Source organism: Mobula birostris, chromosome 24, assembly GCF_030028105.1.
Source record: "Mobula birostris isolate sMobBir1 chromosome 24, sMobBir1.hap1, whole genome shotgun sequence".
NCBI lineage: Eukaryota > Metazoa > Chordata > Chondrichthyes > Myliobatiformes > Myliobatidae > Mobula > Mobula birostris.
In genome coordinates, this window is record NC_092393.1 from 6,711,398 (window position 1) to 6,727,836 (window position 16,439).

The 16,439-nt window shown below is 42.9% G+C and overlaps 1 protein-coding gene across 2 annotated transcripts in view; it reads right to left on the reverse strand.

Annotated features, from left to right (window-relative positions):
* Window positions 1–16,439, reverse strand: part of myo15b (myosin XVB) — a 210,376-nt gene that overhangs the window by 41,365 nt on the left and 152,572 nt on the right. For both annotated transcript variants that reach the window (XM_072242387.1, XM_072242388.1), the window contains 7 exons: window positions 12,697–12,827; window positions 11,621–11,715; window positions 10,699–10,776; window positions 7,902–7,998; window positions 6,786–6,934; window positions 6,572–6,696; window positions 3,223–3,353 (listed from right to left, as the gene is read on the reverse strand). In XM_072242387.1, the coding sequence (XP_072098488.1) occupies window positions 3,223–3,353; window positions 6,572–6,696; window positions 6,786–6,934; window positions 7,902–7,998; window positions 10,699–10,776; window positions 11,621–11,715; window positions 12,697–12,827 (806 nt within the window). The remainder of the gene's footprint in view (window positions 1–3,222; window positions 3,354–6,571; window positions 6,697–6,785; window positions 6,935–7,901; window positions 7,999–10,698; window positions 10,777–11,620; window positions 11,716–12,696; window positions 12,828–16,439) is intronic.

Genomic DNA, 16,439 nt, shown 5'->3' on the forward strand with positions numbered 1-16,439 from the left:
ACTGTCAGTCCCACAATTAGCTCTTGCTAAATTGTAGGATAGACTGCTAGTATTGAAGTAAAGAATTCTATTGAAGTTCAAGTTTAATTCTCATTCAATCATAATTGAATACCTTTGAATACAGCCTGATGAAACAGCATTACTCTCGGGTCAAGATACAAAACACAATACCAACAGTCACACACAGCACAAGGCAAATGTAGCACATATAAGACAGCATGCACATAAGGTATCACTAAAATACAGTCACACAAAAAAAATAGTCCAAACCCCTGAGTCCATGAATGTTGCAGCAGTCTGCAGTCAAATGCAATAAGGCTGGTCTTCTGCTGAGCGCCACTAGGGGGCAGTAGCAACATCAGTTGGGACGCCACCCCCAGCACTCAGCTGTAATGCGCTGACACCAACACCTCTCTCCTGGGTGGCTGTAAGCAGGCGCCACCGCAGTCTGAGGCCTTCAGTGTCTGCACCAACAGGCAACTCGCTGATGGGGTAGACCTGCAGTACTTTCAGTTCTTACTGTCCATCCAGCAGGACATAGCTATGTGATCATAGGAAAATGAATTTAACATCTTTGGGTGGCCCTGTAGAAGCTGCTGCTATCTTACCAGAAGCAGGAACAAAGGAGAACAATGTGGTGTTCAGCATTCAGTAATATTTACACAGAGCAGAGCAGGCAGGGGAAGGAAAACCTACACTGACATTGGGGAGGAGAAAGGAAAGGGAGGGTGGACAGAATTATGGCACATTGGTTTGGTGCCATAGGTATGCCCCTGATGCTCTTTTCTTGATTCCTCTGTTCAGAAGAAAACCCTGCCAACAGCAGAAGAGTTGCAGTGATTCACAGCCATTTTGATTGGGTGGATAAGAGCACATGGCAGTCTGGATTGAATGAAGTTTTATTAGATTTGTTTTACTGAGCACAAAGTGGTCAGCAACAGACAGAGCATACAAATACATCAGAAAACATTGTACATCATGACCGAAATACAGCAACAACATTAACTAGTTATTTTTCAGAATCACTTCCCCATGCAATGTTAGGAGGTAGATTGAGAAGAACAAGTCCGTATTTCGCTAACTGATGCCTTATGCTAAAACTACAATTGGCTTTCTCTCACTCTCTCTCTCTCCCCTCCCTACAGAGGATGTCCAACCTGCTGACTAATTCCAGTATATCCACCCTTTATTTCAGACTTCCAGAATATGAAAGTTAATTGCTTTTCAAAGTCTGTGCCGCCTAATCGGTCCATCAGGTTGAGAGTTGGTTGTAAGCACAGAACAGCAGTTTCTCACACTGTTACACCCAAGCCTTTCCAGATTCAATTCACTATTCAGGAAGTGCTGGGTAACAATATTTGTGTTGTATACAAAATGCCTGGCAAAACAATTCGATGGCACTACATGATTTTTGGAATGCCACACAATCCAAAGTCTATGATCCAGAAGGTTAAGACATGTGGGGCTCATGATAACTGGGTTCAAAATGGCTTAGCCATGGAAGGCAGAGGATAGAGGTGGAGTGTTTTTATTCTGACTAGAGGTCTGTGACTACTGGTGTTCCACAGGATCAGTATTGGGATCTATGTTGTTTATGACATATGCAAATGATTTCAATGAAAATATAGGTGGGCTGATGAGTAAATTTGCAGATGACACAAAAATGTGAAGAATCGTGCATTGTGAGAAAGTTGGATATAGATAAATTAGAAATATGGGAGGACAAATGGCAAGTGAACTCTTATTAGACAAGTGTACGGTGTTCACTTTGATAAGTCAAATCCAAGAGGAAAGTATACAGTTAATGGCAGGGCCTTTAGGAGCATTGATGTCCAGAAGTATCTTGGGGTACAAGTCCATTGCTTCCTAAAAATAGTAACACAAGTGGTAAAGAAGGTAGATGACATGCTTGCTTTCATCACTTGGAGCATTGAGAACAAGAATCAAGAACTTATGTAGCTGTATAAAACTTTGGTTAAGCCACATGTGGGAATATTACCTGTAGTTCTGCTCACCCTATCACAGGAAGGATGTGGAGGCTTTAGAGAAGATGCAGAAGAGGTTCCCCAGGACTGTGCCTAGATTTGCGAGTTTTAGATAAAAGGAGAGGTTGGACTAATTGGTTTCTGTTCTCTGAAGAAATGGAGGCTGATAGAAGTTTATGAAATTATGTGAGGAATTCCAGCCACAAGTTGTGCCAGTCACTGATCAACTGATCCCACCGGCAGGTCTCTACAACCCTTTAGACACAGACTAGACCCAGATTTGTCTGATTTCCTTTATATGCTCTTCACCCAGAGTAAACGGCTTCCCTGCTGAAACTCCAAATCAGTTATGTCCTATGCTTTATGAATATGAATTACCAAATGGTGGACCCATCAAAACAGTAGTTGGCGCACATGGCAACATCTATTCTGCTTCATCAAACACTCCAATATACTTTAATTTGACAACACCCTCCAGAGTGATTGATCAGCAGTGAGGACTCGGGTAAGGCGAAGACCCCGTTTCTGTGCTAACTCCATGTTAAGCTCCATCTCTCTTTCTCCACCTCTGCAATTGGTTTCATCTCAATAGGAATCCTTAAAGCTAAAAGACTTACTTTGCCTGGGCTGATCACAAATTCAGATGTACAGTACCCACACATTCATTTGAAGAATGTGACTGATGATCTCAACATTTATTCAATTAAAATGGTTGGACACATTTTCATCTACACCAATAATCTGTGCTGGGTCCTTAAGTTGGAAAATTATTGCTCCAACTTGCTACAATTCCCATTCCCACATACCAAGATAAGCTGTTCACTTAGTCCGTTAAATCTTTTAGCAAAATCAAACAGTCTGTTGATCCAAAAGTAACGCACTGAGAAACTGTTTTTGCACAGAACTGCTCAGAAACAGGAGCTACTCCAGAAGTGTGAACACAGAGTCTCCAAGAAATAGTTGGAATGTATATTTCCTTCTACTTTGTACATTAAATATTGCCCCACAATCCCTCCCACTCCCCCAAACTACTCCCATTGCCCCATCTATCAAGTGGTTCTTCCACCCATTCTCTGGTAAAGAAATAATTTTTAATTACATTCTGGAAACTGTTTCGTAAGACAGTACATCCCAACATAAGATTGCTCTGATTTTAATATTAACATTCTAGATTAGCATTCTTAGATTTTGTCAAAATTTAACCGACTTTTTATTTCTTCATTGTGAAGACACTTACTTAAGAAGTGCATCTTGGCTTCAACAGGACTAAGATTGTGCATTGCATTGAGTTCTTGGAGAGTTTGTCTCAGGACTGCATCAGTATTCACTTTTCTCAATGTTTTAGGGAGGTACATGTTCAGCTGCTGCCTGCAAAGACAAACCCAAGACACCTGGTGTTAGCTGTCCGTGATATTACCCTGACCTTCAATGCCTTATGTTCAAAAGGAAAGAGAACTCATTCCTCAGTTCCAAGTACACTTTTTCATTTTATTAGCATAGCCTCATTGGAACGCAAAGAGAGATGAGGATGAGGCTGGCAAAGATATCTTTAATTGCCCTTGAGGTGGTGGTGGTGAGCCACTGCCTTGAATCAATATAGTCCTTCCAGGGAATGGTATTGGAAAGGATTTCCAGGATATACCCAGTGAAGATGGTGGGACTGGCCTTTGACGGAAATCTGCAGGTGCTGCTGTTTCCATTTCCTCCTATCCTTGTTTTCCTGGTGCAGGAGTTTATAGGTGCTGTGGGGATAGTCCAGGAAAGTGACTTCAATGCATTTTGCGGGTGGTATTCCTGTATTCCTGTGCATCTATGTCTGTGGATGGTGAATACTTCAGATGTTCGACAGGACACCAGTGAGGTAGGTTGCTTTATTCTGCACGGTGCAGTGCCTCCTGAGTGTTGCTTTATTCTGCACCCATGTAGGCAAGCACCAAGATATTCATCTCAGTCTTGCTCGATAGAAAGTGGAATGGCTTTGTAACAGCAGCTGCCAAATCACTTGTCACAAGATACCCAGCTTTGAGTAACTATGACAGTTTGTCCAGAAGGTAATGGTGAGTCCCAAGATGATGAAGATGGGGACACAGCAAAGGTAGTACCCTTGATTATATCTGATCCCTTGTCATAGAGATAATCATAACCAGACTATTTCCCACTTTAAGGGCTCTTCACCTTGTTATTTCATGCTCCCGTTAATATTGCTATTTATTTATACTTGCACTTGCACAGTCTGTTGTTCATTGATCCTGTTTACAGTTGCTGTTCCATAGAACAGAATGCCTGCAAGGAAAAGAATCTCAGGGTTGTATGCAGCGACATGTATGTACTCTGATAATAAATTTTAGTTTAAACTTTGAACTTTTTATTGGGTGAATGTTACTGGGCACTTATCAGCCTCTGCTGGATGTTGTCCAGCCCTAGCTGTCTGCAGATGTGAGCTGCTTCATTTATTGAGGAGTTGTGAAAGGGACTGAACACTTTGCAACCAGAGCAATGTCTCCATGAACTGTTGATGAAACAGTTACAGAAGGCTGGGACCAGGACACTGCCTTGTCTTTTGTGTAAGGTCTGACTCCAACTCAGACCTTACTCCGTCACAGAGGTGGAGTGGAGTGATGATGGTGCGAAACGGTGGTTCCTTTGCTTGCATCTTCGGAAACAGCTCTATTTCATCTTTAATATCTCTATTTTCCCCTTTCAGGGTTCTTTTGAACACCCTGACATAGAGTTACATGCTGACTACGGTTCTTTGTGGGAATGAGGCCCGCTCTCGGGGTTTCATAACTGGCCATTGTTCGACACGCTAAGGGCTCAGCTTAAGAGCCCGGCTCGGCTTTGGAGACCTAGGATCTCAGGGCTCTGGAGACGGGCAGATCGAAGGTTGGTATCACAGCAGGAGACTCGTGTGTGATCGGGGGAGTCGGAAGATCTATGGCTGTGTGCCCGGAGACGCAAGATCTTTGGGCACAAAGCTTGAGAAAAGCGACGTAATGGACTTTTAACTCGTAAACCAGCAAGTTGTTTGTTAAGTCTCCTCGCTCACTGTGAAATAGAGACACCTCTTTCTCCCTTATTAGAGAGAGAGAGAGAGCCTGTCAAATGCCTGGTGAACAATGTAGTCTTTGGGGTAACTGCAAGTCTCTGTCTTTACTGTTGTTTTGCTCACTCTCGAGAGCTCAGTGGCAGGTGCTGATGCTTTTTTCTGTTGGTTGGGGAGTGGGGACTTTTACTTGTCTCTGCTTATGCACGGGAAGGAGGGGAGCTGGGGGGACTTTATGGTCCTAACATTTAACTGTTGTTCATTCTTTGGGGCACTCCTCTGTTTTCGTGGATGGTTGCGAAGAAAAAGCATTTCAGGATGTATATTGTATACATTTCTCTGACATTAAATTGTACCTTTGAAACCTTGAACCATCTGAGCTGTTTCTACCTTGATAGCAAGGGTAGTCACCCTCACCTCACCTATGGAACTCAGCTCCTTGCTCCATGTATGGGCATGGCTGTGATAAAGTTGTGAGTCAAATGGTCTCAGCAAAGCCAAATGCACCAAGCAGGTTATTAATGAACGTTCCACAGGACAACACTGTGGCAATGCCTTCCATCATTCTGCTGATGACTGAGGATGGAGGAGTGTAGGCTTGAGGAAATGGGGACCACTGCCATTTGCTGACAGGCTGCTCTCATCCCTCCTCATTGCATTCCCTCCTTGCTGCCTGCAAAAGTCCACCATTGTGGTTTGTCTCCTTCAGTACTGCAGATAGACTGCTGTCTGCTTGGGTGTAAAATTTAAACTTCACCTATCGCCAGGCACTTACAAATGTTTCTATTTTTTGCATCTGTTGTACACTTTATGTTCACTTATTATTGCTTGGCTTTATCGTTTGTGCAGATACTTCTATCTAGGATTCGCTTCTTTAAGAATTCAAACAGCCAGTTTGGATGGACACAAAGTAGTTAGTTAAGAAATATTTCAATAGGTACATTTAATGTCAGAGAAATGTATACAGTATACATCCTGAAATTCTTCTTCTTTGCAAACATCCATGAAAACAGAGTGCCCCGAAGAATTAATGACAGTAAAAACATTCGAACCCCAAAGCCCCCTCCCACGGACAAGCAGCAAGGCAATGAGCCCCATCTAAATTCTTTCCAGCTAAAATAATACTAATTATCATAAATTAATGAATGCATCATTGATGAAAACCTAAAGCACAAAGCAGTTTTGTGAGAAGTTCATACTCCCCGAGCACTAGCCTCTCTGATCCATGATTTGAAGAATTCCACGTAGCTCTTCCCCTGTTGTTCTTGCAGATATTCGAAGCTACATGATTTACCTCCTCTCTGCAACAAGATGCAGATTACCTTTATTTTAACTAACTTCAATGCTAACTGATTCATTTCTAATGGGTTGGACAGTAACCCCTTCCCTTTGAAACCCGTTCATGGTATTTCAGATCAGCATATCAAGATGTATCTCACTTTTTCACCTTAATAGTTGTTGGTGTTTTGTTGTACTGTGTCCTCGACACGTTAGCTAATAGGTATCAATTTAAATGAGGTTTCTGTGGTGACACATCACTTACTTAGTTGGTTCAGGGTTCTCTGTGCTGCCTTTGAATTGATAGGCTGCCAGGATTGCAATGTGGTGTTCTGCTTCAGAGATGTCGTTTGGCAAGAGCAGCTGTCCCTTCAGATAAATCGGAACCACCTGAAAAAGACCAGGAGTTTGCAGACTAAGCAAGTCAGCCTGAAGAAAAGTAAAAGTTCAAGGCCAAGGTGTGAAGGTCAAGGGCTTACCTGATTATAATGTAAATCAATATAGAGGTCATTATAGAAACGTAGAGGTTCTTTCCAGATGATGCGTTGAAAATAAAATTTGACTGAGTTATCATCCAGCAGGAAATCAAAAAGATATTCAGTCCATCTAATCGGCTTGGCAACCTTTCCTGCAAAAAGACAGTATGACAAGATTGAACTGTGACAGCACACCAACAGAGCATTGGTCTTTAACCTTCACCCTGGACAGCACCAGATGTGCAAAGCAGAAACTCTACCTAACCAACAGCATCAATACAGCAATCCCTACCTTTATCTTGATTTTTCAATGGTTCTTTAAGTCTTTAATTTCATCGACTGCTCATCATCTTTAAATCTGCCAGATTTGTCTACTTATACCCTTCCTTGTCCCTGCCTCTGTCAGCTTTACATAGAACAGAAACAGGCTGTCCAGCCCACAATGTTGTGCTGAACCAACTAAAAAGAAAATCAGAAACAGCCAAAAACTAATCCATCCTATCGACAGCACGTCCATATCCCTTCATCTTCCTCACAACCATGTGCTGATCTAAACGTCTCTTAAAAAGCCTCTAATGTATTTGCCTCTACCACCATACCAGGCAGTGCATTCGAGGCATCCACCACTCTCTGAGTAAAAAACTTACCCTCACATCCACCTTCAACCGATCCCCTCTCGCCTTCAACGCATGTTCTCTGGTATTAGACAATTCAACATTGGGAAACAGATACTGTCTGTCACTCTCTCTATGCCCTTCAATTTTGTAATCCTCTGTAAGATCTTCCCTCAGCCTCTGACACTCCAGAGGAAACAACCCAAGTTTATCCAACCTCTCGATATAGCACACGCCCTCTAAACCAGGCGGCATCCTGATAAACCTCTTCTGCACCCTCTCCAAAAGCCCCAACATCCTTTATTTCCTTCAGGTTTCTGTACCTTTCTTATACCTTAAGTTTAATTCTCCCAAAACCAGAAATCACCTTTTTGTTCTTCTCCTTATAGTCTTTTCACTGTACTGACCTCTGCTCCCTTGGCACTTCTCTCTCAGCCTTGTCTGACCCCAACTCATACCCTGAAAGAGTAAGTCTCTGCCATGTTTCATTCTGATTTTCACTTACCATTATCTTTATCAGCAATCAGTGAAAACTCCTTGGCTTCTTCAGTGTCAGTAATCCCAATAGTGGCACATATTTCCATCACCAATTCATGTCCTACCTGTAAGGATAAATGCAGGTTGAACAAGCTTTGCCTGTTTAGAACTAACAGCAGTCTCTGTACTGAGGAAGGGTTGCTAACCCGAAATGTGGACTGGTTTCTCTTTCCAAAGATGCTGCTTGACTGGCCGAGATCTTCCAACATTTCCTTTGTTTCAAATTCCAGCATCTGAACCATTGGCATTCCACCATTACCCTCCCCCACCTGTCCTCCAGTTCCTGGACATCCACGCTCACCCCTGTAACGGTGATAGAGTTCCTCTTGTCCTTCCCCGCCACCCCATGAGCCTTTGCATCCAACACATCATCCTTCGCAACTTCCACACGTCCAAAGAGATCCTACCACGAAATGCATCTTTACCTCCACCCCCCCCCCACAACTCTCAGCTTTCTCCAGGAATCACTCCCTCTGTTATTCCATTGTCCATTTGTCACTCCCCGCTAATCTCCCTCCTGTCCCCTACAAGGGGCCAAAGTTCTACACTTGCCCAAACCTCTCCTCCCTCACCTCCATTCATGCCCCAAACAGACCTTCCAGGTGAGGCAATGCTTCACCTGTGATTCTGCTGGCATTTTCTATGGTGTACGGTGCTCCCGATGCAGCCTCCTCTGCATTGGTGAGACCTGTCCTCAAATGGGGGACCAGTTGGTCAAATACCTCTGCTCCATCCACCAAAAGTGGAACTTCCCAGCTTGCCCAACATTTTAATTCCAATTCCCATTCTTGTTCCAACATGTTGCCCAGATGAAGCCATCCTTAGGGTGGAGGACCAACACCTTATTTTCCGCCTGGGTAGCCTCCAACTGATGGCAGGAATATCGATTTCTCCTTCTGATAAAAATAAACTTCCCCTCTCTTCCCCTCTTCTAAGCTGCACTCTGGCCTCTTACCACTTCTCACCGGCCTATCACCCCCCCCCTCCGCCCCCACCCGTGTCCCACCTCCTTCTCTTTCTCTTATGGTCCATTCATTTCTCCTATCAGGTTCCTTCCTCTCCATCTCTTGACCTTTCCCACCCATTGGCTTCACCTATCACCTTCCAGTTAGCCTCCTATCCCTTCCCCCACCTTTTTATTCTGGCATCTTCCCCCTTCTTTTCCAGTCCTGAAGAAGGGTCTCGGTCGAAAATGACAATTGTTGATTCATTTCCATAAATGCTGCCTGACCTGCTGAGTTCCTCCACCATTTTGTGTGTGTTGCTTTGGATTTCCAGCATCTGCAGCTGTGGGTTTTTTTTTGCCGGCAATTCTCTTTCGAATCTGAATGGTGGCTATGTGATTTCTGGTGAGCAAACATGTGTACTCTAACACCCACACATGTACATACATATGAAAACCAGTAATTTTCCAATAGTTAAACCCAAAAATGAAATTTAAGAATTGACAACGTAGGACTAAAGATCTGAAATGCCTCATGAAATCTGATGATCAGCTCATTGGGGCTTTCACAGCACCAAGTCCTGGGCAACTCAAATGCTTGCCAAAAATGAGCAGGTAACCTCTTTCCAATTCAAAGTTAATACCCTGACTGTAATATTAAAGAAATTTGTGTCATGAAATATCCTAACCCTGAATATTAGCACTCTAAACCAGTAAAAAGGCATTTAAATTTTATTTTTGGAACTAGCTTCTGATTCTGTAATAATACTGTGTTGACGTTATATTTTTCCACTCACTTACTATGAGCATCTACGGCTTATCAAGCAGTGACATCAGGTTTTAGCAGCAGAATTCTTACTTGAAAAACTTAAATTGGGTAACTTGTGGGTCTCAAAACATAGCCTTCTTTCCACCTCTGACTGGTGGCTCAAAATTAGGAATAATATCATTTTTTTGGTAAGAATCAAAATGCTTGCTCTAAGTTTTGCTAAGGTTGAATTGGCAGAAAAATAAGAAATCATGTTAGATATGATAGCAACCTAACTAGCCTAAGGACAAGAAGTTGGTTAGTTAGACTTCATTAGATGTAGTTTCTGTTGAAGAGGGTGTTTGATACACTCCCACTTCAATAGCCACTTATGTCTTCAAGGCAGGGTGATGATAAACATTTTCCCCAACTGCACAAATATAGACCTGACTACTGTTACTGGAGGTGGAAGGGCAGAACATAATCAGACATGTGAGATTATAAACGCAAACATGAGGAAATCTGCAGATGCTGGAAATTCAAGCAACACACACAAAATGCTGGTGGAACGCAGCAGGCCAGGCAGCATCTCTAGGAAGAAGTACAGGCAATGTCGACTGTACTTCTTCCTATAGATGCTGCCTGGCCTGCTGCATTCCACTAGCATTTTGTGTGTGTTGTGTGAGATTATAAATTCAGCGGACAGGACAAGGCATTCTGATGTGCAAGCTCTTGAGATAGTTCTCTGAAAGCAGAAGTCAGATCTGCTTGGATGCAGACAACTGGTGAATATGCAGCACACACCATAAGGTTCTGTCAGCTTTCTGAGTAGGTTCTGATCTCATGATTCGTGCACAAAACTGAGAACACATTGGATGGGAAACTTGCATCTTCTCATGATGTTTGAAATCTGTTGCACCAGCGATACATTCCATGAAAGCGACAAAATAGTGACCAACATTTTAAATACAGAAGGAGTTTGTTGGAGCAAACTGAAAACCACATGTAACGTCTCAGTCTGAAGACTACAATGAGTTATTACTGCCCACCCAATCCTTAGCCATGTCCACATACTGTGAAGGGCTTGATCTTGGACACATGCACGAATTTCCCAGGCAGTTGCACGCTGATCCTTCGTGAGCTGCGTCCTTTCTGTCAGGTAAACACAACACATTGGTATTTTATATACGCTGATGTAAAATGAGGGCAATTCTTGCAGTTTGCTGTTGTCAGTAACTAAAGGACTGTTGTTGACCAGGGTACACTTCCTCTGATCAGTATCAGTGATGAATTCTGCCCATCCTTATTTAACGAAGAGCATCCAGCATCTCATTCCTCAGACATTGTTATCTATTCAGTGGACAGGAGCATTCCTGGCAAGACCTGAATTTATTGGCCATACGCTACTTCCTGAGACAACAAATTCACAATGAATAACACAGACAATGAAGTACGATTATCTCTGTCTGCTGCTGTTATTTATTTAGTCCCACCCACCAGAGATACTCTCCTTGTTCTACCCTTTTCCTCTCCCACCTTCCCTCCAACTGAAACTAACTTACTTTCTCTCTTTCCCAGTTTTTGGATTTTGGACTTACAAAGTAAAATCTGTTTCTCTTTCTGCAGATGTTACCTGACCTGCTGAGAGACTCAGAGTGATTTTGGTTTTATTTTGGATTTTTGCCATATACAGCTTTTTCAAAACTTTCTTAAAAAGTGGTTGGCCCACTCCTGCTTCTATTACTTAGGATGTTATTTCTTTCTGACTTGGAATTATTTTGTTGATTGTGCCTCCTGTCCTCTACCTTGAGCTTCCTTACTAATGCTATTAATGATAGTTGGCAGTGATATTCGCATGTGCCTGCTGCTTTTCTCCGTTAAGGTAGTAGAACTCTCTTCTCCCCTGGACAATGGGGTCAGGTATGCAGATTATTCCCATCTGTACCTGATTATGGCAACATCCAGCCCGTGTTAGGTGAGCTCTGGTGAAACTTACAGCACAAGCAGCCATTTCAAGGTTGCTTGGGAGATGTTGCCGGCCTCCAAATTCCAAAGTGCGTTGAATGTTTTCCTGGCAAAGCTTTGCTATTTCTGGGGAAAGAAACAATAGGCAGTCTTTAAAGTATGCAGTCAAGGTTCAGTTTATTTCTGTAAATTCCCTGCGTAAGTTTATTCCCTTTCCCTTGCCTTTATCTCAGTGGCACTGAATTGCAGTTTAACAACTTCACAGTTACATCAGGACTGAACAATAAGGCTGAAAGTTGTTACAGAATGAGAGAGTGCGAGGCGACCTTGTGGAGCTTTTTAAGTACAGATGAACTCCATTAATCCAGTACCCTCGGGACTTCAGCGGTGCTACAGTGGCAGATTTCTTTGGATGCTAACCTCATTAATATCCAAATATAATTTTATTTTAGTTTTTTTACATGTTACACAATAGTAAAATCATTTTTTAGTAAACCTGTTGAGTTTAGAGGGAGTGGAAAATATGCAAGTAAACCTGCCTATGGTAAATAAGTAAATCTTTATTGTTCCAGATCTAGCCCACCATCCAGACCTCACACCCGCCACACAGCAGGCTCACACTGGCTCACATCCCGGACTATCAGCGTGTCCAAACAATCAGACCTCATCCTGGACTATCAGGATATCCAAACAATCAGACCCCAGACCAGCCACACAGCAGGCTCACACTGGCTCACATCCCAGACTATCTGCACATCCAAACAATCAGATGACAGATCACTGGAATTTTCCTAGAATGGAGAGGGAGAAACAGAAAGTGTTTCCACTTGTGGGGCAGATCAAAACTAGGGATCACTAATAAATATGACACAATATTTAAGAACAGTTTATTTTACAGACATAGATTTGTACTTGTTACAGCACTGATCGGATGAGATGCATTTACCTCGCACTCTCTCATAGAGCTAGATTTACGGAGAAGCGTACAAAGTCGATGGTGATAAATACTACACGCTTAGGTTGGATGAATGGTTTCTAACATGTAAATTCAATGTATCAACCTTCTATCTGTGTTTTTTTAAAAGTTATCAGTGTCACAAACTGTACCTTGGAATGGGTGATTGGGGTTAATGGAGATTTCCTGCAGATAGCTGGTGACGTAAGGGGCGAGGTTGTTTGAGCAGGGGTAGTAGCCCAGGAAGATGTGAAGCATTCGCCAGCCCTTTATGCAGCTTTCACTGTGGAGAAACATAGTGGGTCAGATCTTTTCTTTTCCAATGTGTCTGGAAAGCACTAATTCTTGATCTCGTTGGTTACCCAGCCTCTGACGTATTACTTAACTAGTTCATCCTTTTACATCTATATAACCATATAACAATTACAGCACAGAAACAGGCCATCTCGGCCCTTCTAGTCCGTGCCGAACTCTTACTCTCACCTAGTCCCACCAACCTGCACTCAGCCCATAACCCTCCATTCCTTTCCTGTCCATATATCTATCCAATTTAACTTTAAATGACAACATCGAACCTGCCTCAACCACTTCTGCTGGAAGCTCGTTCCACACAGCTACCACTCTCTGAGTAAAGAAGTTTCCCCTCATGTTACCCCTAAACTTTTATCCTCTAACTCTCAACCCATGTCCTCTTGTTTGAATCTTCCCCACTCTCAATGGAAAAAGTCTAACCACATCAACTCTATCTATCCCCCTCATAATTTTAAACACCTCTATCAAGTCCCCCCTCAACCTTCTATGCTCCAAAGAATAAAGACCTAACTCATTCAACCTTTCTCTGTAACTTAGGAGATGAAACCCAGGCAACATTTTAGTAAACCTCCTCTGCACTCTCTCAATTTTATTGACATCTTTCCTATAATTCGGTGACCAGAACTGTACACAATACTCAAGATTTGGCCTTACCAATGCCTTATACAAATTCAATATTACATCCCGACTCCTATACTCAATGCTCTGATTAATAAAGGCCAGAAAACCAAAAGCTTTCTTCACCACCCTATCCACATGAGATTCCACCTTCAGGGAACTATGCACCATTATTCCTAGATCCCTCTGTTCTACAGCATTCTTTAATGCTGTACCATTTATCATGTATGTCCTATTTTGATTAGTTCTACCAAAATGTAGCACCTCACATTTTTCTGCATTAAACTCCATCTGCCACCTTTCAGCCCACTCTTCTAACTGGCCTAAATCTCTCTAAGTTTTGAAAACCTACCTTATCATCCACAACTCCACCTATCTTAGTATCATCTGCATACTTACTAATCCAATTTACCACCCCATCATCCAGATCATTAATATATATGACAAACAACATTGGACCCAGTACAGATCCCTGAGGCACACCGCTACATACCGTCCTCCAATCTGACACACAGTTATCCACCACTACTAATCTAGCAGCAAACATTAATTATCAGAGCATTGTTTTCATACATGATGAAGAATCATCAGCCTGGTTAATTTACTGTTTCTTTTTTAATCCAAGTACACTGCTAGTTGACGAGGTACTGCACCTAGTGTCTGACTAATCTCGACATGGAGCAACACACAAAGTAACCGTGACTGGGATACCTCCCATAACCAAATATTTCTAGTACATCTTCTGAGGAGGTCCTACTGGTGGGAAACTGTAAATTTTAATTGTTTATGGTCAATACTATTTGCTGCTTTTTTGGGGTAATTGTATTTAGATTGAGAAATCTCAAATTCTGTGATCAGAAAATGTCTTCAAAAATTTGCCTTGCAAGTTTTGGGTTAATAACAACACAAAACAGGAACAGTCAAATCCCTGCCCTGTACACCATCTTGCACTTCAATAACCCCTGCCCAGTACGAAATCCTGTCCTTCAATAACCCCTGCCCTGTACACCATCCTGCACTTCAATAACCCCTGCCCTATATGAAATCCTGTCCGTAAATAACCCCTGCCCTGTCCGTCAATAATCCCTGCGCTGTACGGCATCCTGTCCGTCAATAATCCCTGCCCTGTACGAAATCCTGTCCTTCAATAACCCCTGCCCTATATGAAATCCTGTTCTTCAATAACCCCTACCCTATATGAAATCCTGTCCATCAATAACCTCTGCCCTGTACGAAATCCTGTCCTTCAATAACCCCTACCCTATATGAAATCCTGTCCATCAATAACCTCTGCCCTGTACGAAATCCTGTCCTTCAATAACCCCTACCCTATATGAAATCCTGTCCGTCAATAACCCCTGCCCTGTACGAAATCCTGTCCTTCAATAATCCCTGCCCTGTATAAAATCCTGTCCGTCAATAATCCCTGCCCTGTACGAAATCCTGTCCGTCAATAATCCCTGCCCTGTACGATATCCTGTCCTTCAATAATCCCTGCCCTGTACGAAATCCTGTCCGTCAATAATCCCTGCCCTGTACGAAATCCTGTCCGTCAATAATCCCTGCCCAGTACGAAATCCTGTCCGTCAATAATCCCTGCCCAGTACGAAATCCTGTCCGTCAATAATCCCTGCCCAGTACGAAATCCTGTCCGTCAATAATCCCTGCCCTGTACGAAATCCTGTCCGTCAGTACTCCCTGCCCTGTACGAAATCCTGTCCGTCAATAATCCCTGCCCTGTACGAAGTCCTGTCCGTCAGTACTCCCTGCCCTGTACGAAGTCCTGTCCGTCAGTACTCCCTGCCCTGTACGAAATCCTGTCCGTCAATAATCCCTGCCCTGTACGAAATCCTGTCCTTCAGTACTCCCTGCCCTGTACTATGCCATCCTGCTCTTCAACAAAGTTAGAACATAGAACATTGATATCTATAGCACATTACAGGCCCTTCAGCCCACAATGTTGTGCCGACCATGTGACCTACTCTGGAGACTGCCTGGAATTTCCCCACTACTTAGGCTTCTATTTTTCTAAGCACCATGTACCTATCTAAGAGTCTCTTGAAAGACCCTAGTGCATTCACCTCTACCACCATTGCTGGCAGTGCATTCCACGCACCCACAACTCTCTGTGTGAAAATTTACCTCTGACATCCCCCTTGTACCTACTTCCAAGCGCCTTAAAACTATGTCCCCTGTGTTAGCCATCTCAGCTCTGGGAAAAAGCCCCTGGCTATCCATACGATCAATCCTTGCTGGATCGATGGCCTCAGCCCAAAACGCCAACCATTTATTTCTCTCCATAGACGCTCCCTGACCTGCTGAGATTCTATTTTATGTTTGTTACTCTGGATTGTCTTTGACTGTTATAAATAATGCTATAGCCTACTGAAATAATGTAACACCAGGCCGCGAACACTATTAGCAATTCTGTTGCAGGCTCTCGCCCACGAGTCCAGCAAACTGTTTTCAATCAGGACATTTACAGCTGGCAGAACAGAGGAGACTGTTGCCCCATTATTCAAATCCGGTTGAGGATCCGGTACATGGTATGGGAAGTGATTCTAATCCACTGCCATGGGCAACAATTTTAACAATAGATCTATGAATTGTCAAACGTTAATGAACCACGTGGAAATATCAAACATGTTTTCTTTAATTGTTGAAAACACTTAGCAGGCCAGGCAGCATCTGTGGAGGGAAAAACCAAAGATGAAGAGTCTTTGAACTGTAATGTTAATTTTTTTTCTTTTCCTATGTCTGCAAATATCTTGATTTGAAACTGGAATATTTATTAGAGTCTTTCATTCAATTAGGTCTAATTCTGTGTTTGCTGAGTGCCCTCTGTTACCCTATTCCAGGCAGTAGGCAGAACCTTCAGATATGGGGGCTTAACACCCAACAACTTTATCACTGATCACATTTGGGCACTTCTCCACCAGGGTCTGCTGGAAAGGCTTGTTGATCT